Consider the following 20,850-nt stretch of genomic DNA (forward strand, 5'->3'; position numbering starts at 1 on the left):
AGCCGGATCCACTTTCCTCCCTTTCTTGAAGATAGGCACCACATTGGCCTTCTTCCAGTCTTCAGGCACTACACCAGAGCGCCAGGAATTTTCAAAGATCCAATAATTTGCTTTTTTCAATAATTTGCTTTTTTCTTTGCCTACTCCAAGTACTGGGGCATCTTGCAGAGGTTGCACTAGTGCAGAAGACAGCCATTACTATACATTATTAATACATTTTTATATACAGTTGACAGTCATATACAAATTTCTGGCATTGAATCTATTGTGGTGTATTTTAATCTCTCATGAGTGGCCTATTATAGATGTTGAAGATCGGTGAAAATACTGAGCCTGTCTTCCTTCACTAGAGAGAGATGCATATCAGTGTCCTCAGGAATCTGTCCAGAAGGTGCTACTGAACCTGGTACAGTGTTGCTGACTGTGCTTCTATTAGGTCTTACAAGTGGTATCATCAAATGGTACTGGCAACTGTAGGGAAGATTATTAACCTAGAAACTTTTCACATATCCAAAGTCCCTGAGCATTTACAGGGCTGACTCTGGTTTGAAGCTGGACTGAGAAGGCTTCCATATATTGAAACTACACAGATGACATCAAGCTGGATAGAGTTGCAGACAATTTGGAGGACAGGATTAAGATTCAGAATCACCAGATTAATTGGATTAATCAACAGATTAATTGGAAAAATGGTCCAAAATTAACTGAAAGAATTTAAATAAGGAGTGATGAAAAGTCCTGCAGTCAGGATGGAACAATCACTTGCACAAATACAGATTGGGAAATGACTGGTTAGGTCACAGGACAGCTGAAAAAGTTATAGTGGATGATAAACTGAATACAAATTCTCTTGTTGGAAGACAGGCCAACAGCATACTGAATTTTATTAACAGCAGTATCTCTTGCAAGTGAAGGGAAAGCGATTCTTCTGCTGTATTGAGACCTCACCTGCAGTACTGTGTCCAATTTCAGGAACCACAATTCAAGAAAGACATGGGCAAATTAAAAAGGGTCCAGCAGAGAGCAACGTAAGTGATTAGTGGAAACGAGTTACAGAAAAAGGTTGAACGAACTGGGATTATTAACCCTGGAGAAGAGAAGACCAGGGTGGAGAGTGGGGGCTGGAATTTAAACAACAGCCTTCAAATACCTGAACAGTGATTATAAAGAGGATGGAGACAAAGTATTTTCTTTGGCTGCAAGGGACAGGACAATAAATGCAACAGGAGAAATTAAATTGGATATTAGGAAGAACTTCAACTGTGAGGGAGGTCAAGCAATGGAACAGATTTCCTAGGGAGTTTATGGAAACTCCTTCCTTGAAAGTTTTTAAGAGTAGGTTAGAAAACACTTGACTGGAACATTTTAAACAGAAATGATCCTTTTTCTGAGCACAGGGTTGGACGTGATGACCTCCACAAATCTCCTAATGAAGTACATCCAGACCTCTCACTACATTTTCAATACCTTTAACAAGCTCTTTGGTTCCAACTCTTCCAGACATGACTGTGTGGCCTGCTGACCCTCAATTACAGCATCAGTAAAGTATAGGGGAAGGGAGTATGTTATACTTGCCAGCCTTTGGATGGGGCCAGGAGGCCTTGCTCAAGAACAGTTGTGAAATACTGAAAATTAAAGGTCAGTGGGCATGTCTACAAGCGCCCCTACAGCGCCTTTTGGAAGTACTAAATGATGGTGCAGTAACAGCCCATACTACACCACGTCAGTGGTGCACGGTTATTTTTAGCTGCTACGTTGCCATAGCAACATGCTACACCAAAGGAGAGCACTGCTACAGTGACATAGCAGCAGCAGCATGGTTTTTGCCCACGGACGTTACATCACTATAGCATGTTACTACGGTGATGTAGCATCATGTGTAGACTGCTCAGTAAGTCAGAGAGGTAGGACTAGATTTCATGGTCTCCTAGTCTCCAACCTAGCACTTTTTCTAAGACGACAAAAGTATTTTGCAGGAAAAAGTGGAAAGAAAAACTCAGCTCGCAACGGCAAAACGGGAAGTCCCTCAGAAGCGGTACTTCCAGTTTTGCTTTTGCCGCATCATTCGGATGCCAGTTAATAGTTTTCCAGGTAATAAAGTGCCGGTTAACACAGATTTTACTGTACTTTTATTTGTTTTCAATGAGAGGTAGGAGTCTAACTTCACAGGTACTTTTGAGAATGCCACCGTATAGTCAAAAACTTAAATCTTATTCAGGTATACATTTCAGTATTCATTTTCTGGTTACCTCATCTTGACGTGTTAAGTAGCCCAAGGTTTAATACTTTCCTCCTTTTACTCTACTCTCCATACATGAAATTAGTAGCAGAGTGTATTGAAACAAACAAACAAAAAATGTAAACAGGTAAAGTGTGATAAATATTCAGAGCCCAGGGCTTAAAGTAAAGTACTTACATGTATGCCTGGCCAAGGAATAATTTGATCCACCACTGGTTAAACCAAACCCTTCAGGAATCTGACTGGAACTGCGTGGTCTGGTCAGTAACTTTGGAGGTTCTATTTCAGCTCCAAATTCTGCTCCGATTACTCCTAGCAAGACAATAGCAGTAGCTTGCTTCCGTCTCTCTTCATATGATGTAGATATCTTTTTAATTTGTGGGAGGCTAGACAGACAACCTACAACAAAAAGTAAGGAACATCAGGGATGACAGCTCAGGAAGCAAAGGCCGCTCCAATTGAGATTAGTACGTTTAGAAGGATTAAAAAAGTTATTTCCACCACTGGAAGATCTATATAGCTAGGAACATGAAGAGGAATTAAAAATGGTCATACATATACTGAAAATCAAATGAGAAGAAAAAAAAAAAAGACACAATCATTCAACTTCAGAGGATCACTCCACAAGAAGATATAGAATCAGACAATTTTTAAGAGCTCGGTCCACGCTGGAAGTCTAAGTAACTCTCCCTCTTCCTGCAGTTCACTGTGCAACTTTCACAAACAAAGTAACCCCTCACGAGAAAAACCGTTCCATTTTCAGAGTTCCTGCAAGTTCGGTCATTGGAAAAAAAGAAATGTACAAAGAATTATACAGTTATTAAATCATCATTTTCAGAAAGTGAATTCTGAACTGGATTCTTGTTTAAACAAGTGTTTTAAGAGAAATAAGTTTTTATCTTCACAGAAATTGTATGCAAATTTTAAACAGACACTTAAAACCATACATTTTTCATTGTAATGAATGAAAAACCCTTAAGTATTAGAATTTGTATAAGATAACTATCCCAGTTCAGATCAGGACGTTGTTGTGAAGCTGTGTCAAACAAAGAAACAAAAAGTTTTAAAATGCAACTATGATGGGGGGGGGGGGGGGGGGAACAGTTTCTACATTTCCAGTAAGGAGAATACTACTGGCATCTTCATGCTACTGGTATCCTCTAATTATTAGTTTTAACAAACAGTATCAGTGACGCAAATTACAGTATCTTAACAAGTACATTTTTTTAAAAAAGTCAAGAGAAATCCTCATTGCAATACAGACCTGTTAATTTATTAATCTAACACATCCCAAATTACTTTTTCTGTTAATTCTAAGCACTGCAAATGACAAAGATTTGTGATTTATTGAGGGGGAAAAAAGAACAAATCTAAAAAAACAAGGAGACTGCAACATAAATTGTACCACAGCCATATATTTGATCATGACTTAGTTTTACTGATAATAATTCCTAGCCATGGGCAGATCCAGGATTTCCTAAAGGAGGGTGCAGCGCACCAGCTCTAAGACCATGGGGAGATATGGGAGAGATGCACACCTGGAGCCCCTGGACTGATGAAGGACACTAGGGAGCAGGCCCTTTCACTGCTGCTGCTGCCCCTGGCTGACCTGGGTGTGGGAGGGGAACCTCAGAGCTGATCCTGCCCTGCTCTATCTGGAGGCTGTGGAGAGCAGTTGTACGGAAAGCCAGGTTCATTTGGGGACGGTGGCAGCGGCATGCGGGTTCCTCCTCCCTGTGCCTGCTCTTTGCCCCCTTTCACGACCCTCGCAGGCTAGAGGAAGAACATATATGCCACCACTTCTAGTGGTGTGGACATGGGGAGGGAGCAGAGCAGGGAGAAGATGTAAAATGAGGAAACCTGCCTGCGGCTGCTGTCCCCTGCTAAGCCTAGCACCCCATGCAGTCACTGCCCCCAGATGAGGCAGGATATGACCAGCTCTGGATTACCCTGTGTCCCAGCCAGCCATGGACTGAATTGGCAGCAGCAAGGAGTTTTCAACCGCAATGATACATCCCCTTGCTCAGAGCACACTAGAAAATGCATGGCCATACAGTCTGCAAACATAATGAAGTCTTAATCCTTCCTACAATAGCCTGTTGTTAAATCTTTGTTAAAAAGTTGTAAGACACCCCTGGTATTTTGTGAGAAATATTGCTTTTGCAGAGTAACAAGGTATGAATTAGTTTCTAGTGAATTTCATATTATTGTGGTAATAGTAAAAGAAGTGGTACTTTAAAAAAAAGAAAACTAAACTAAACAATAAGCCCCCCTTAAGTATTAGAATCTGTATAAGACAAGTATTGCAGTTCAGATTGGGATGTGGTTGTTGCGAAGCTACCTCAAGCAGAGAAACAAAAAGTTTAAAAATGTAACTGTGATGGGGGGAGGGAGAAGAAGAGCTACTGCCATTCCAGTAAGGAGGATGAAAACAGAGTATAAACAGAACTATCTTTAACCCTTTTGATAGTTAATAACTCACTAGACTCTTGATCGCTCACTCCACATATGCATATATGCATGTATGTGTGTGTATTATATGCACGTGTGCACACACAAATAGTGAGCATACCAAAATATAAGCTATACAATTACTGCTACACAACGCACAAGCAGTACCTGAGTTATTTGCTATAATGGATGTTCACTTTATATAGCATACTTGAAACAGGAAGCAAACCATGCTTCCCTCCCCCAATCCCAGCAAGAAGCATGCTCCATAACAATAGTTCAAAGGAAAGCTCTATTCTGCAGTTGCACTGATTGTTCTGTCAGCTGACCTCTGCAGAAGGGAATTGCTAACCACTGCCGTGCTCCTTAGCTGACAAATGAATGATCGCAGCTCCATCTATTTTCACTATGGCTGCCTCTAGCCCAGGTGCTCAGACAGAGAGCCCGGTGTGACATCTTAGATCAAGATGAATTGGCACAAACTCCTGATCCAAGATTGTTTTATACCATTTAATTTAGTTTCTTCCCCTGCTTGGATGAGCACAGCTCTGGTTATGGATTTCTATTCTAATGTACTGAAGCAGGCACTGAAAGAAGCCAATGAAGCAGATGCTGGAGCAGGGGACTGCAGGGATACTGATCAATAGGCAAGGCATTGACCCCAGCCACTCAGCCTCTGCAATGGCTACTGCTTAAAGAAAAGAAAGAAAGAAAGAAAGAAAGAAAAAACACATGTGCTGCTTCCAGTAGGAAATTAAACAACAGGGGCACTTGGTGAACTTCCCCCAGCTCCCGCCCCCCCTTGTTGTTCTTCCTTTGTTTGATTACAGCAATATCAAGTTAACCCTTTCATGTAACATGGAAGATGTTTTAAAATATCTTTAAAGTCATGCACCTAATCCAATAAACCTGTCAAATTTCTTCTATAAACCACAAGTTATGTACTAACAAGTACCTATTTCAAACATCAACATTCTGAAGGTAAAATTAACTATCCCGCGCCTGGTTGTCGTCATATTTTAAAAATGATGCTATGGTGCATCTATCCCATAATTCATATATAGATTACTAAGAAAATTCATTGCTTGACAATGGCATACATGACCTACGTATTAAGCATATAGGAGTTTAAATCTCAGCAATTCTCACAACTTGGTGTCATCATTCTCAAGAGCATCTAGATCTCAGGATTGTGGCTCTGTTTTAACAAAGCAACAGCTGCTGCGACCGAAAAGAGTGGAGAAAAAAAATATTGAGCATCTTATTAGCTTCTCTACGTAACAGAGTTAACTGTTACTCAACCTGCTTATCACTGTAGTACAGTGTTTTTCTGTCCCTTCAAAAAGGAAGAGAGAAAGAAAACACTGAGTGAGCAATTGTTTTTGCCTTTACTTTCCTTGAATTATTAGCAGGAACATACAATTAATTGTAATGATTTCCTACAAATAAACTGGCAGCCAAATGGGAGATTTTAAAATGAAATAATGTCTATAAAAGTAGTCCTTTCTACAGTTTCATTTGTCTCATGAAAATTTGGTATTTTCTCACAGCAACGTACCTCCATTTAATCATGCTAAAGGGTGACACAGAGATCCATTTTCTTGACAGGACGGTTGATCACCCTATCACAGTAAGAAAATTAATAACCTCAAATAGCCCTATGTGGAAAACAGAAGCTACACTGGTGAAAGGAGAAAATGTTCTATATTTTAAGCTTTCAAGATAACATACTTTGTGTTATGCCCAAATGAAAATGACATATTTCTTAATTCTTTACCTAAATTTAGCAAGACACAAAACAAAACAAAAAAAACCCCAATCGAATTCAAAGCATAACATTTTTTGAAACCTAAAACACGACTATGATTCTACAATTCTATGCTCATTTAGAGGAAATATTTATATGAATACCTTACGATGAGTAAACATTTTCCTAAACTATTTAAATAAAAAACAGAAAAAATATTCCAGAAGTTTAAACTGTTTAAAAGGCTGTGAGATATTGATTACTTCGTTTAAAAAGCAGTCAGAGAGTGCAACCATGAGGTCAAGATAAATTTAACAGTTTGAAGCACTTTACTAAATAACTCTAAAGATCATGTTAATTGGCTTTGCACAGTTCTTGGGTAAAATTAATTTTATCCTAGCTTACAATAAAAGGATTAAAAGACATATTAAGTTCTTCAGGTTTAACTGGAATAGGAATCAATGGATTTGAATTAAGGCTAAAGGCGGTTTTATGAGAGATGGACTACTACCAGATACTTTATATCTGCTATTAGGCATATATTGATGGTACTCTGTTATTGTATTGGGTATTAAAACCTTGAAGAAGTAGAAGGCAGGCCAATTTATTACTGTAAGAGTACACCATGAAAACACATATTGCTAACCTACTGGATTCTGATCACAGGGGGTTTGCTTCTTTTGGTGTGGAGCTGCCATGTATGTTTTCCAGCTGTGCTCCATCAAGTGATATAATTACAGAAAGAAGCTATATAACAATTCTGTGGCCCATACAATGGTATATTGTAGAAATATTCACACACACACAGACACCTCCCCCCCATGTTTTCTGACATACAGTATAGTCTGGTTCCCCCCAAATTCAGACCCTCAAAATTGGTGTGCTTGTTTTAAGTGGGGAACCTGTTTTTTTCACTTGAAAAGGAGCACTCCTGGATATGCTGTGCAAGCTATACAGATGCCAAGATGGTTCCTACTTGTGTCTGCTCGGTGAACTGATGGGGAGGAGTCCTGTGTTAACCCTCTAACAGCCCTAGCTATTGGCTGGGCACTAAACAGAAAGTGAGCTCACCAAAATTTTGATGAGGCTTGTGATGTGGAAACAACTGTTTATTTACAGGCACTTGTACAAGGGACTACTTGCACTAAAGAAGTGAGGGTCTTGTTACTGGCCTTAGCAAAGGTCTGGGGCCAAACCATGCGTCACAGAGTAAGTCCTCATGGTAACTGCGTCCAGGAAGGGTAGTATCACAGAATAGTCTGGCACATTTATTAGACACTAATGTCACACAGTTGACCATGACTGGAACAAATCCTTTTTTCCCTGCATTTTGCCTTTGCAAAACAAAGTGCATGTTTTATTTGAGGGTGTACTGTATGCAAGAAAATATGGTATAATACTACACATTTGAATATAATAGATGTATAGATGTTTATACATCTATATGTTCAACATCTGTAAATCCTCACTGGAGGACAGCAACAAATATCTTGCTTTCCATAGTATACCTTGCAATTTCTAAGACAGAAAAGGATTTCAACTCTGAGTATATTATACAGTGTGATATATAATTGTGGCTTAGAATGATGAAATGTCCAAGGTCACAGAAGTACTAAGTGGCACAGCTAGAAATGGATCCCATATATCCTGTATCTCAACCTAGTACCATAACAATAAATAAATACAGTGAATAAGTAAATAAATAAATAAAAGCCCTCTTTTCTGTTGCTGTTCATGTAGCGTAATTAAATATCTGAGCAGCACCAAATATCACAATACTTGAGTACAGAAGTACAGAACTGGGTCATTTAGACTTGGTTAAAAAAAAAACAAAAAAAAACACCAACCTGTCCATACAGGAAAAAAACAAAAACAAACTTACAGGCAGAATATTCTCAGGAAATGGCTTGAGATTATTTCACAGACAACTAGAAGACAAAATTTTCTTCTTTGCTATGACCTGATTACTTTGTCTCTTTCAGTCTCTCCTCTCTAAGCAAGGCATATGAAGGTACAACATAGTATTGACAGGTATTAGAAAAGTAGCAACAACTACTGAAACAGTTTATGAATCTGAAATCTTGGAGGTAGTCTTTTAAAGACTGAGAGCCTTATAAACTGAATGTGTAATAACTATTCTGAAGAAATAGGAGCAGTTTACATTCATGTGGGATGAAAGTATAGTCTATAGCTGCTAAACAACTGCAAAAAATATGAATTTTCAAACCCAGATAAGAAACATTTACATAAGTGTTTAACCCAAGTAATTTAAATACTCATTCCCCCTGCAAAAATAGAAGCATTTTCTTCCCAACACAAATTAACCAAACACATTTCTCGTAAGCTTTCTAAAGTGAATCATTTCAGACAGCCTTCAGTTTTCTATTTATATTGTAAATAAAGTTATGGGATAATTAACGTCCTGCATTTTAAATTGGTCAGAACTCATAATACAAAGCCAAATGTCATCTTGAAACTTTTCCTGGGCAATTAATTCCTACACTATACAAACCAGAAGTAGTAGTATTACCCACAATAGATTAATGCTTCGCAAAGTTTATGAAGGAATAAAAGTTTCAAATAAACCAGTTCTGGAAAAATTGCAGAAAGGAGCAGTTAGAAAAGGAATAAGATAATACCAGCTGTAAGTGAGAAGAAAGGTATTATGCATTGCATCTAAAAGTTTGTCTAACTTTATCCCAACCATGTGGTTGGTTCAATAAAAGATACTGTGCCCCCAGAAAATCCTTGTTGCTCACATAATTCCTGAATCATCATGGCTAAATCACTCCAACACTACCATTGTAATTTACTTCACTTAGCCTTACGAGATTTGTGATTTTTTTCTTTCAGTGATGAACCAGTCATGAATAAAGTAGCCCACGTAACTATTTATGGATAAGTATTTGAAAGTTCATCAATCCACTTATTTTTCTATACATTATAATAATGATGAGCTGTTGTAGCTAATATTCTTTAAGGTTGGCTCTGAATATTCCATCTGTTTCTAAATTAAGTTAGTTACATTCAAACCAACTGAAACTTTAAAAGAATAATCTTAATCACCACAGAAGGAAGGAGTTTTTTCTCAGTATCTGCAAGTCATAAGCTATATAGTTCACTTATATATGGGTATCTGAATAAACACTGCTTGATAATCCATAATACTGGATGTGATTTACTCCTAAAAATAAGTTATGGGTTCCCTCTTATAATGGAGATAAAATACTACTTTGAAATCCTTGTAGTTCATATTACACTTGTCCATTGATTGTGGCATTACAGTCTCAATGGAGTGACACCAGGGTAAATTTGGCCAAATAACATCAATGCTTACAGCTTCCATTTCACTGAATCTTTTCTGCTGCGTACCAGCTACTGGCTAGAATAGAAACCTAACAGCACGTAGCAAAGTAAATTTTAAGCACGGAGATAACCTATTCTTTTTCAGCTATATTCATTTACAAAACACTGCAACATTAAACTTTATATTCTAACACAAAACAACTGTTACAATTGAGAAATAAGGTCCAACGCATATTAATTGTAATTCTGTCTCTACAGACACTTGAGAACACCTGGCACAGTATAAGCCAATGTAAAGCTACTCAGTGACTTTCCAGTAATTTCACCTCCTGGGATAAATTCTTAAATGCCTTCATACCATTTAAATTCTGTTTGAGAAATAGCATACCGTTTTTAGAGAAAAAGGAGATGTACATCTTTAATGTTAAAGGGAAAAAACCCTTTGAGTCAAATACTGAATAATGTTCTTTTGCATTTCTTCCATTCACCCTGTAAAAATATCACCCCAGTAAAGCCAGCAAGGTTAGTGAAACCAACAGCGTGCTGAGCTGCCAAGTGAGCACTGGATGTGAAAGTTAAACCTGACTTTATGTAGCTTATAACTTATGCACTTTTTTTTTTTTTTTTTTTTAGTAGTAAAAAATTATCTAGGTACATAAGTTAATAAATGTATACAAGTATAATAGTGGATCCATATGTATACATGTGCATGTATACATATGACTCTGCATATGCGCTATTTCTTATATATACATATACACATATACATATATATATATATATATATACATATATATACACACACATACACACACACACACACTGGATACCTGACAAGTTGCAGGGGAAAAAAAGTGTCTTGTAGACATGAAAAAAAAATCACCACACTGCAATGATGATCTTTTTAATTAAAAAAAAAAAAAAAAAAGAACTTTTAGATGATTCTTCAATGGCCTGGTTAATTATTTACTTGGTGTAAGTGGACTTCTTTTGTGCTCATGTAGAAGTCTCAGTTGCAAGGGACTGTTGAAGGGGAGAGATAATATGAAATTGGTTATTCTGCAGAACCTAAGTGATTTTTTAAAAGACATTTTAAAACCATTTAAGACAGCTCTGTCTTAATGTGGAAGTCTGACAGCAACACAGTGGAAGAGAGAAAATTCTCAGTGGTTGCTGTCTCTGAAGCTTAACATTTACATGAAAGCATTGTTAAACATTTTCAGTGCTGCCCAATGTGCCCATAGTTATCTGAAACATATATTTAGTACAAATACATGTACTTGGTATGTCTTGATATCACATTTGTTTAAAATCTCATGATCCAGGAAACAAGTTAAACCTTTAAATGTGCAAATCACTATTTTTCTTGATCCTCACTGAAGGAGTCTCTTCCTCTGCTTCCAGTTAACAGACTTCTTCATTCTTTCCTCCTCCTACTTTAGAAGACTGGATTGAACTGCCATAGGAGAAAAATCAATGCCAGTCCTCTTAAAGTTGGGTCAATATGAAGTGCTTCCTCTTTAGAAAAACCTTACCATGCTTAATATAGCACTCCCAAACCTGGCTGGCTGGGTGAAGTTAAGTACTAGAGTCTGGGACTTAAACATGGGCATTACACACTCTATGAATATATAAATGTCACATAACAGACAATATAGACTATTTAAGGCTGAAATGGAATGAAGACATAGGTATCCAGATGACAGAAAACTGGTGAAAATAACTTACTTTTTAATCCGCAGTATTTGTGCACTTGACTCCCTCTAAACTTAAAATATTTAAATATACTGCCAGTAGATGCATATTGGCAGTATACTATACATTGCAGGCAATGCTTGGTCATGTTTTGGTCATGCCCTATTGGTCAATGCTTTTTGGAAAGAAATTATAACTAGAATTAACAGGGGTTTGAACACAGTAGTAATACCTTTGACAAACATGTGTGCTCTTTGGTATGCACCCAAGGAATTCAAACTGAAACCTTGCTAGATTTCACTCTTACAGTGGGCTTTATTAATCCTGTGTCACTTTATTAGAGACACAGGTTTATATAACTGCATTTAGAAGAGGCTAACATCTCTAAATATCAAAATCTGGTACAATGAGATGGTGCAGCTGGTGTTTATGGAGTCATGTTTAGCAGGCTCAACAGCTTCAGAAAGTTGGGTGCAATTTGGAAAGACATCTCAGAATATTTTGGTAACTAAATTATTACTCCTTGTATACTTCTCTTTCCTTCTATCACCCTTCTTCCCTTGTCCTTTATTTTCCTTTCACCTTAACTATTTTGAATGACATATGTAAATAGTTTGGGTTGACATGTTCAGTTGATGTATGTATGTTAGTATGTATACTATTTTTTATTTGTGTTGCATTTTAAAAAAAAATCAGTCAAAATAAAACAAAAAACAAAAAACCATGGTTCTCATACAGTAATTTAATTCACCAATTACAAGGTGATGTGTTTAGCTATTAAATAGTTTTTATACTCTTTATAAACTGCCTATTGACCTGAACTATGAAGACTGGAAAAGTAACTTATAGTGTTGTCATTTAATCTTGTCTAGGACTCCTATGGAGCACGTTCAGGATTTTGAGGGTTTATATATAAAACTTCTTTGACAAAAAAAATACTGACACTTCAATGTTGTAACTTAATTAATATTTTTGAATGATTTCATTTACATTTTATAATGATATTTACCATAGAAAATATTAGAGGAGGACAAGCAGAACTAAAAGGAAGTCCAGCAAAATTTTTTAAGTGGGTGAGAGAAAAATCCGTCATTGCATTTTTCACTAAATTCCTGGACAGATTTCTATGATTTCCACTGTTATGGTGTGCAAATTATAGAAGAAAAATCTGTATGCCAGGGACCTTTAAAAGTACTCAGCATCATGTAAAATTTCAATTTAGACGAGCATGTGTGAAATGTTAGTTGTATTATCACATCAGTATTATATTCGTTTTCCTCCAAAGGGAAGTGTTACAGCATGCTTCTTTGTCCTACATGATACTTTTTAAGCTGGGATAAGGGAGCATTATAATGCTGAAAAAATATTTCATTTTAATTTCAACCATGTAAACATTTAAAGAAAACACAATATTTACGAGTATAAACAAAAATAGCGAGATCCTTTTGGACATGAAATATTCTCTAGTTAACAAATATAGTCATTTACATAAAATACGATACACGAGTTTGTAGCATTTAGTACAGAATGTTTTAAATAACATGTCTACCCTTCTTCAGGCTCTAAGAAGTGAGATATCAATACGGTCCTTATATAGCAGCTAGAACACAGCCAAGAATGCTAAAATTTATTTTATGGCAAAATAGAATATTAACCTGAACCTCTAAGCATATTCCTTTCTAAAAAAAGATCACATGATCATTTATATTTATTAAGAGCGCTCCAAAAATGAACAGACGATACCTCAGTTAAAAACCTTTCATTTGAAGGTCAGTCACTCTAACAGCACAGGACTAACTTTATCTACAAAACATGATAAATACTAAAACTAGAAACCACCTGCAAATCCTTATGTTTTAACTGAACTCATGTCATATTATCCATTATGGAAAGAAAACCTGATGTAGGTAGTTAAATTACAATTCATTTTGCAACACATCTTGAAATAATGAAGTAAAAAATTGTTAATAAATCTCAAACAACTGCACATTCAAACTCATTTGTAACAAAAACATTTCAGAGCATCTAACAGTCAGCATAAGGGTTAAGATCCTGGCTTTCTGCTGCATAGTAGGTGCTATTCTAAGCCGATAGTGTGTTTAAATGCACACCAATGAAATCAATACAGCACTGTTCTACTCAAGGTGAGACCAAATAAACCTGTCTGAAGCTTGAGAAATAGGCTTTGCAGTACACTTTGAGTGCTAAGTGCCTTTCAGTCCAGAGATCTGTCATTAAATAATCATTAGCCATCATTCATTCTTCCTAAAAAGCTTAACATCTAAACTTGTTCAACATCTACTAAAGTATTAGTATAGACTACCATGTGCTCATTAGCACTTAAGGATGTTTATACCATTTTCTTTAACAAGGCATTGCCTTGTTAGAGCACACCTCCAAACATCTTTGTATCACTTAATGCACAATGTATTCCGGGTTCTTGATAATGGTTGCAATGAGCTCATTTCATGGCATCTAGCCAAAATAAGAATGTTTTATATTTAGTCATAAATGTAGGATTTGTCGAATTTGTCTAATATTTTGTCTCAGAAAAGGTAGTTACTCTTAGCACTGGCTATTCAGAGTTTACTTCTGACTTTAGATTTAAGATAGATGAGATTGTAATAAGTACATTAATCTATATACATGGATTTCTAGTAAGACTCACTCTGCTACCTGCTTTGCTATAGGGAACACTGCATTGAATTTTTATTGTTGTATTAGAATGTGAAAATATGATGTGAATCATAAACTAATTTCTTCTATGTTACTGTAAAATTCTGCTGTTACAGTCAGGTATTTTCTCCATATGCTGTGGCAATTCCCTATTCAGTTTCAAAAACCAGAACCACAAATTAAATGCTGTGAAATGTATGTCTGATCTCAAAAGTTAACTAAGTGATAATTAAAATTATTTTAACAAAGTTCTATTAAAAGCCAAGTACCTTAGAAATCTGTATTTGAGGTGAACAAATTAATTTCATTATGCTGATACTTATTTGTTTCACAATGAATTTTTAAATTATACAAATGCAGAAATTATCCACATATTTACAGTATTCTTGATCTTATAATTTCAGCTGCTAGACAAGATGTACTTTTGTACAAAATTGAATATTGTATATATTTTACAGTATGTTTCAATAATTTGTTAGAAATCTATACTTTTTCATTATTATCAGTTACATAACAGTCATATACAAACAAAATGCATATGCCAAGTATTATCCTTCAACAGAATTTGGTTAGAATAAAACTAATTTCTAACTCATGAGTATTATAAAGAACATTCAGATATTCTGAATACATGTTCATTATCATAAGTATGATCAAATTCTATTTCAGTTTTTCAAAAGTGGCCTATATTCCCCATCTACACTACAGAGAATCCATTTTGTCCTGGACTATTTTTTCATTGCTCTAAGCTCTGCATCAGAAAGAGAATCTTCTTCATCCATTTTATGCTCCCTGAGATGCAATAAATTGAAATATTTAGTCATAAAAATAATGCTACAGGAGAGAGGAAAATTCTGGCAAATAGCAATATTGAAGAAAAACAGCTTTTTATGAAAAATATACACCTAGATAATATGAACATATTTCATAGATGTTATAAAAAAATTTGAAATGTGCAAATTGCACAAATAGTATCTTGTACACTTCCAGCAGATCTTTTTTTTACTATGCTAGGTATTATAAATGAATGACAATGCAGACAATCTGAATACAAGTCCATTAAATTAAAAGGTAAAATATCAATCCCTGAAACGCTAAAAGAAAGTATTACAAAACAGTTTGTCACACTGTCCACAATTTTTGTCTCTGAAATGCAAGCCATTAGTTTGCATGTAAATAACAGCTATACAATCAAAAATGAAATGAAGATGTTTCTCTAAATGTTTTTAAAGATATCTTAGATTAACTGTTAATAAAAAAGACTGATCAATAAAAGCAATTCATTCTTGCGTATCAAATCTCTGTGGGCATAGGTAAAACCTCAATAAAACTAGTACGAATCTAGATTTTACATTTTGAAGCATGATTCCTATTTTATTGAAAAGAAATGTAAGAGTAACAAACTATTTTAAATTACAGTCATTTTGAAACGGAGTTGCAACTTAGCCTGATACTTTATGAATAGACTGTGTTCCTATCGGAAATCAATAGGAAGGCAGGTAAAATTAGATAGCCACGATTTGCAAGGAAATCAATAAGAGATATAGTAATATCAAAATCTAAGCCCTATGCCTTTTAGAAACTAAAATTCACTCCTAAAGTGAACAAAAACGTAAAAAATTTACAGCAGAATGAACGTTTTCAAGAGTCTTTATATAATCCAGACATATGAAGCCCCACAAAGAATGCCTTATTGTCATGTGTTACTATTAAAATCTTCCTTAAAAAAGTATCTGCATTTGCATAATAAAAATTCATCCTCACAGACTAGTCTGCTATAATTCTGTTCATTAGACACACATTTTAAAATCCTAACAGTGAAATCCTGAGAAAGAATGATCTACCTAATATTCATTTGTGTGCATTGTTACAATGCTTATAAGAGGCTCTGTGAAGAGAGAGAGTTAGTTAACTAACACAAATCAAAAACTGAAAAAGTAAAGTTGGCACTTTGCCCTTACTTTATAAAATGCAACACAGAAAAAGAAAAGGTAACAGTGAATACCATCACTGGAAAATATAGCGCTAGTGTCTTCAGATGATTCTCAGGATTAGCAAATTAACAAAAAGACGGATGTCTGAGATAAGTACACAGCTTCAGTGGAAAGTAACTGGTTTCCTAAGGTAACGTATGAAGGTGCAAACTTACTAGTATAATTCTAAGCTTCTCCCAGAGGCTGTGCACCTACAATGTCCAGTCAGAGCTACAGGAGTATGAATGTGCAATTTCAAATCCCAATAATTAATGGATAATTTACATGCAATTTGGTGGCATGCTACACACCTGGTTTTATAGCACAAATATGCAAATATTAAAATAATGTACCTATGCTTATTACAACCTAACTTGCTATATTGAAGCATGAAAACTTTTTTACAATAATGGTTGGGCCAAAAAAATAGAGCTTCGTAAGAGATGTATGTAATAGTAATTTTAATTATTGATGGCTAGTATGACATCATAAATATTCTAATATTCAAATATTAGAATTAATTTTAAGTAACTTCTTGATTCTCGAGCTGTATAGTCTTTCACATGTATATCTATTTGATTCAAAATAATGTACAATCAACCTCCAGTTTAATCTCTTACATCAACAGTCTGATCAATACAGATGCTTCTCATTTTCTGGTTTAAGAGTATTTTCACCTTCATTAGAACTAGGCTTAATGAAAAAACCACTACAAAAAAATTCTTTAAATGTTACCAATATATTTGTTTAGGAGCAACACCAATAGACAACTACCACCAAGGAAATCACAAATCGGTATCAAAATTATAGCAGGCCCTACAGTAATGCAGAAGCTCAATACTAGACTGCCGATGCTGAAGGAACTCCTGAGAGGCTTAACCTGGTGTGATAAAAGACTTGACAAAGCAACCCTGACTGTGCAGCAATGCTAAGTTGTGGGTTAATACGAGAACAGGAGGCCCAATTGCTGTCTTTCAACATGCACAATTTACACATGGCTTTATCAATAGCCCTAGTGCTGAATACAGAACACACTCTATTTGGCTTTCAGTCAATTAAGCTTTAAGCTGTCAGCAAACAAGACTTTTAAGTTAATTTTGAATCACCACGAATCAAGTTGAAGGTTGTGAAAGGGCGCGCTCACATGCTGGCATGAAAAAAGGCAGTTTAATTGCCTCTGAATAGCTATTATATGCTGCAATTGGCCTATTGAATCTTAGATGATCTATTTATTTATCAAAGTGAAACCAAAAACTGGTAAAAACTTAAATTTATGAACTAAGCTTTTAATATTGTGTACAAATTGGATTTTTTTTTTTTTAAGAGGCTTAAGACTTTTATTTCTACTTATATGAAGAAGTTGGTTTATTCAAAAGAAGAATAAAGGAAGTATTGTAAATGAAACCACTGATATCTGAAACAAGGAAACAAATAAATTTTCAGTACAATAATTTATATTACAGATCATTTTAAAAATGTGTCAGACTGCGAATGACAAATGACAGTTGCTTCAAACTACTACTTGTATTACTTTTATAATATAAGAATAAAGCAAAAAGTACAGGTACTAAGACTCACAATCTTCAGTTTTTTTCTTCTTCTTTTTAATTTGCTGCTATAATTTTAGAAGAAAATATATCAGATATTTCCCTTAGGAATTAATTTTAATATATTTTTAAAAAAAGCTTTCCATGCTCTATTTATACCAGCTTCTTAAAAGTTTTGTTCCATTAGATTAGTATAGAGCCAGATTTTAATATCAATGCACTTTAGATTGCACTTTAAACACCAGAGTACTTAAAAGTATACACTGAAACTCTTTGCTTGCTCAGTGCAAAGTGTCTGCATTTAAACTGAACATACATAATATTTTAGCTGATGGTTACATGAATACTAGCCTGCACATGTAGATTTCTTTTAATGGAAAAGCAATCTTTAAAACACTTGGTATTGAAAACTGAAGAACAGGAAACCACTAAATAAAACCAGAAAAGTTAGTTTTTGATCTATAAACACCCAAACTGTCTTTCTAATAAGAACCAATACAACATATTATGATTCATCAATTGCAAGTTTGTCCTGGGTGTTTGCTAGCAATAGCATTATTGACTTCTTGGTATACACGACATCGCTACACGTATCGCATTTCAAAGAAAATGCTGATTTAAGAGTATGAAAAGCCAGTAGGAGACACTTCTACCAAGTACAATCTATAGTTCAGGCTTCAGAGACTTCCTTTTACACAGTCCTTTTTATATAGTCATGAGAAGATTTACACCATGCCCAGGAGTGCTACTAGGAGGAAAGGCCCATATACCTGCATCTACTCTATGTATGCACAAGACAGCTTGGGCCCACATGTAAGGAGCCATTAAGCATGTTCCACGGTACCCTGGTCAGTCTCTCCATACACAGAGAACAAAGGGGCATGCACTTAGGGCACAAGTGAAGGGTGCTTAGGCCCACGCTGGTCATCACAACAACCAGTCTTAGTGTTCTCTCTCTGTGACCATTGTAGATTTACTGTTGGACTGATAACTTTCGAAGCATTTTTTCCACTGTTACCCATAGTTCTCTATCTTCTTTTTTTTAAAAAAAGGGGGGAAAAAAGTGTTTTTATTTTTTTTAATTGTTATAAAGCCAGAGTTCTGTATTTATTCATTATAGGTTTTAACCACAGCCCAATGATGTCAAGAAGATTATTTCTACTGACTTTACTGAATTTTGAATCAAGGCCTAAAGGGCATATGGGAAGAAAGTGATAGTTTAGGACTAAAAGTGAAAATCTAGGAATGTTTGTCCTAGAAAAAAACCTTAGAGAAGTAGAGGTGAAGATTAGAGGTGTGCGAAACAGGCCCTATTCAGCTCAAATCGGGGACAGTGATTCGATTCGTTGATTCGGATCACTGTCCCTGATTCAATTCAGACGAATCTGAAGATTCAATGCTGATTCAGAAAAGTCAGCAATTTAGGTACAGACACAGCTTTAAATGTTTTTCTACATACCTCAAGATACCAGGCATGGCTGTGATGGAGGAGTTGATGGAGCGTCCCACAGGAGCATGGGGTGAGGGGCCGCCACGTGCTTGGTGGCGAACCCAGAAGTGAACTGGAACTACTTCCAGTCCACTTCTGGGTCTGCTGGGGAGCATTCCTCCCTGACTTGGCAATCGGCAGAGGAGGGACCCTGGGTGCATGTAAGAAAGCTTAAGTTTGTACATTAAAAAGTTATTTTCATTGTATTCCACTGGGGATTTATTTGGAACCCCATACATGTCCAGTCAAGACTAGATGTTGTAATCTGCAGCTAGAGTCATAGCAAACTTTCAGCCCACCTATGACTGCTGAGGTTCCTTACCTGGCATAACAGACTATGAAATAATGTGGTCAAGACCTTAAGACCGCACTTTAAACTGAGCAGAGTTCCATCAGAATATCAGTGCAGTAATTAGGACAAGATACATATAGAATTAAGACCCTAGCATTGGATTTCTTGCCCTGTGGAGTTTATAATCTGTGTTATGCATTCCCTTGCCAATTTTTGAGAGATATAAATAAAATAACACTGAAAATGATTTCAGAATCTTTGCTGTTGGTGATGTGTAAGCAGGAAGGAACCCAACTTAAGGTCATATCCTCAAGTACAACTTAAAATCATATCCTCATGTAAGGATACAGGTTGGAATTAGGAGAAAAAAATCTTGTAAGAATGCATAGTTTCATTGGGGAATTTCATAACTCAAATACAGAGCTTTGAATGAATAAATAAATAAAGCCCACCCTCTCTGGCCCACACTCTTCCTTGTCTGGTTCATGATCAAGGGTCATAGTTTAGATGACAGTCACTGCTGAACATTTGTGAAACTGCATTTTATTCTGCATAATGGTATATTATGTACTGTGTTGGTTAACTACACCCATGTAAATGGTTTGTTAGATGATGAAATAATTAATGATCCAAAGGTTCTGCAGAACTTTCAGAAGCACTTAGAACATAAGCCATTTGCAAATCACATATCCTAGATGGCAGTCTGCCCCAGACCAGTAAACGCATTCATAATACAGTTTTTCTACTGAAAAATGGGTAATTTATGTAAAGATAAATGTGTACACTGATAGAAAACAGTTCTCAGAATCTCTGGTTCACAACTATATTTACTTTTCTCAAGGGATGTGGACGTATTTTTCTCTAATTCTGTCTAGTGGGTGAATGGACACTCAGTTTTAAATTATGATATCCAAATAATACAATCAAGTTTAAATTTGGCATTGTAGCGGGCAAAAACTATGAATAATTATGCTCAACTCTTGTTGCCGAATTTTTGAAAATTGAATGAAAGTCATACTTACTGCTTTGCTTGTAGCACACTGACAGCAGGGTAAGACTGTCAAATATCAGTGTGAGGATCTCACAGTAGGTATGGCACTTAGTTTTAACCTCATACTTCAAACAAAGCTCCCTGGAATTCTTCTGCATTTCACTGTCTGTATGTAGCACAGTTACAATTGTTCTATAGCAGGTACCTGGTGAAAGTACCCACTCTGCTCCATCCCCTCCTTCCCTCCAAGGCTAAAACTCTCATAACTAATAATGAAAGATTTTTCTAATAATGAAAGAAAAATCTTTCATTATCACTTATGAGAGTCAACTAATTATGAAAGAAAAAAATTAATAAGAATTATAATAGTTATATTGCATATCTTTGACATCACAGCTATGAAATATGACTTTTCTTTAAAAGTGAGGTCCACCTAAACGATCT

The 20,850-nt window shown here is 35.7% G+C and overlaps 1 protein-coding gene across 4 annotated transcripts in view; it reads right to left on the reverse strand.

Annotated features, from left to right (window-relative positions):
* WDR7 (WD repeat domain 7) overlaps positions 1 to 20,850 on the reverse strand; it is a 299,401-nt gene that overhangs the window by 138,430 nt on the left and 140,121 nt on the right. For all 4 annotated transcript variants that reach the window (XM_019531753.1, XM_019531750.1, XM_019531752.1 and 1 more), the window contains exon 20: positions 2,417 to 2,638. In XM_019531753.1, coding sequence (XP_019387298.1) covers positions 2,417 to 2,638 — 222 coding nt within the window. The remainder of the gene's footprint in view (positions 1 to 2,416; positions 2,639 to 20,850) is intronic.

Source organism: Crocodylus porosus, unplaced genomic scaffold, assembly GCF_001723895.1.
Source record: "Crocodylus porosus isolate Cpor-Errol unplaced genomic scaffold, CroPor_comp1, whole genome shotgun sequence".
Taxonomy (NCBI): Eukaryota; Metazoa; Chordata; order Crocodylia; family Crocodylidae; genus Crocodylus; species Crocodylus porosus.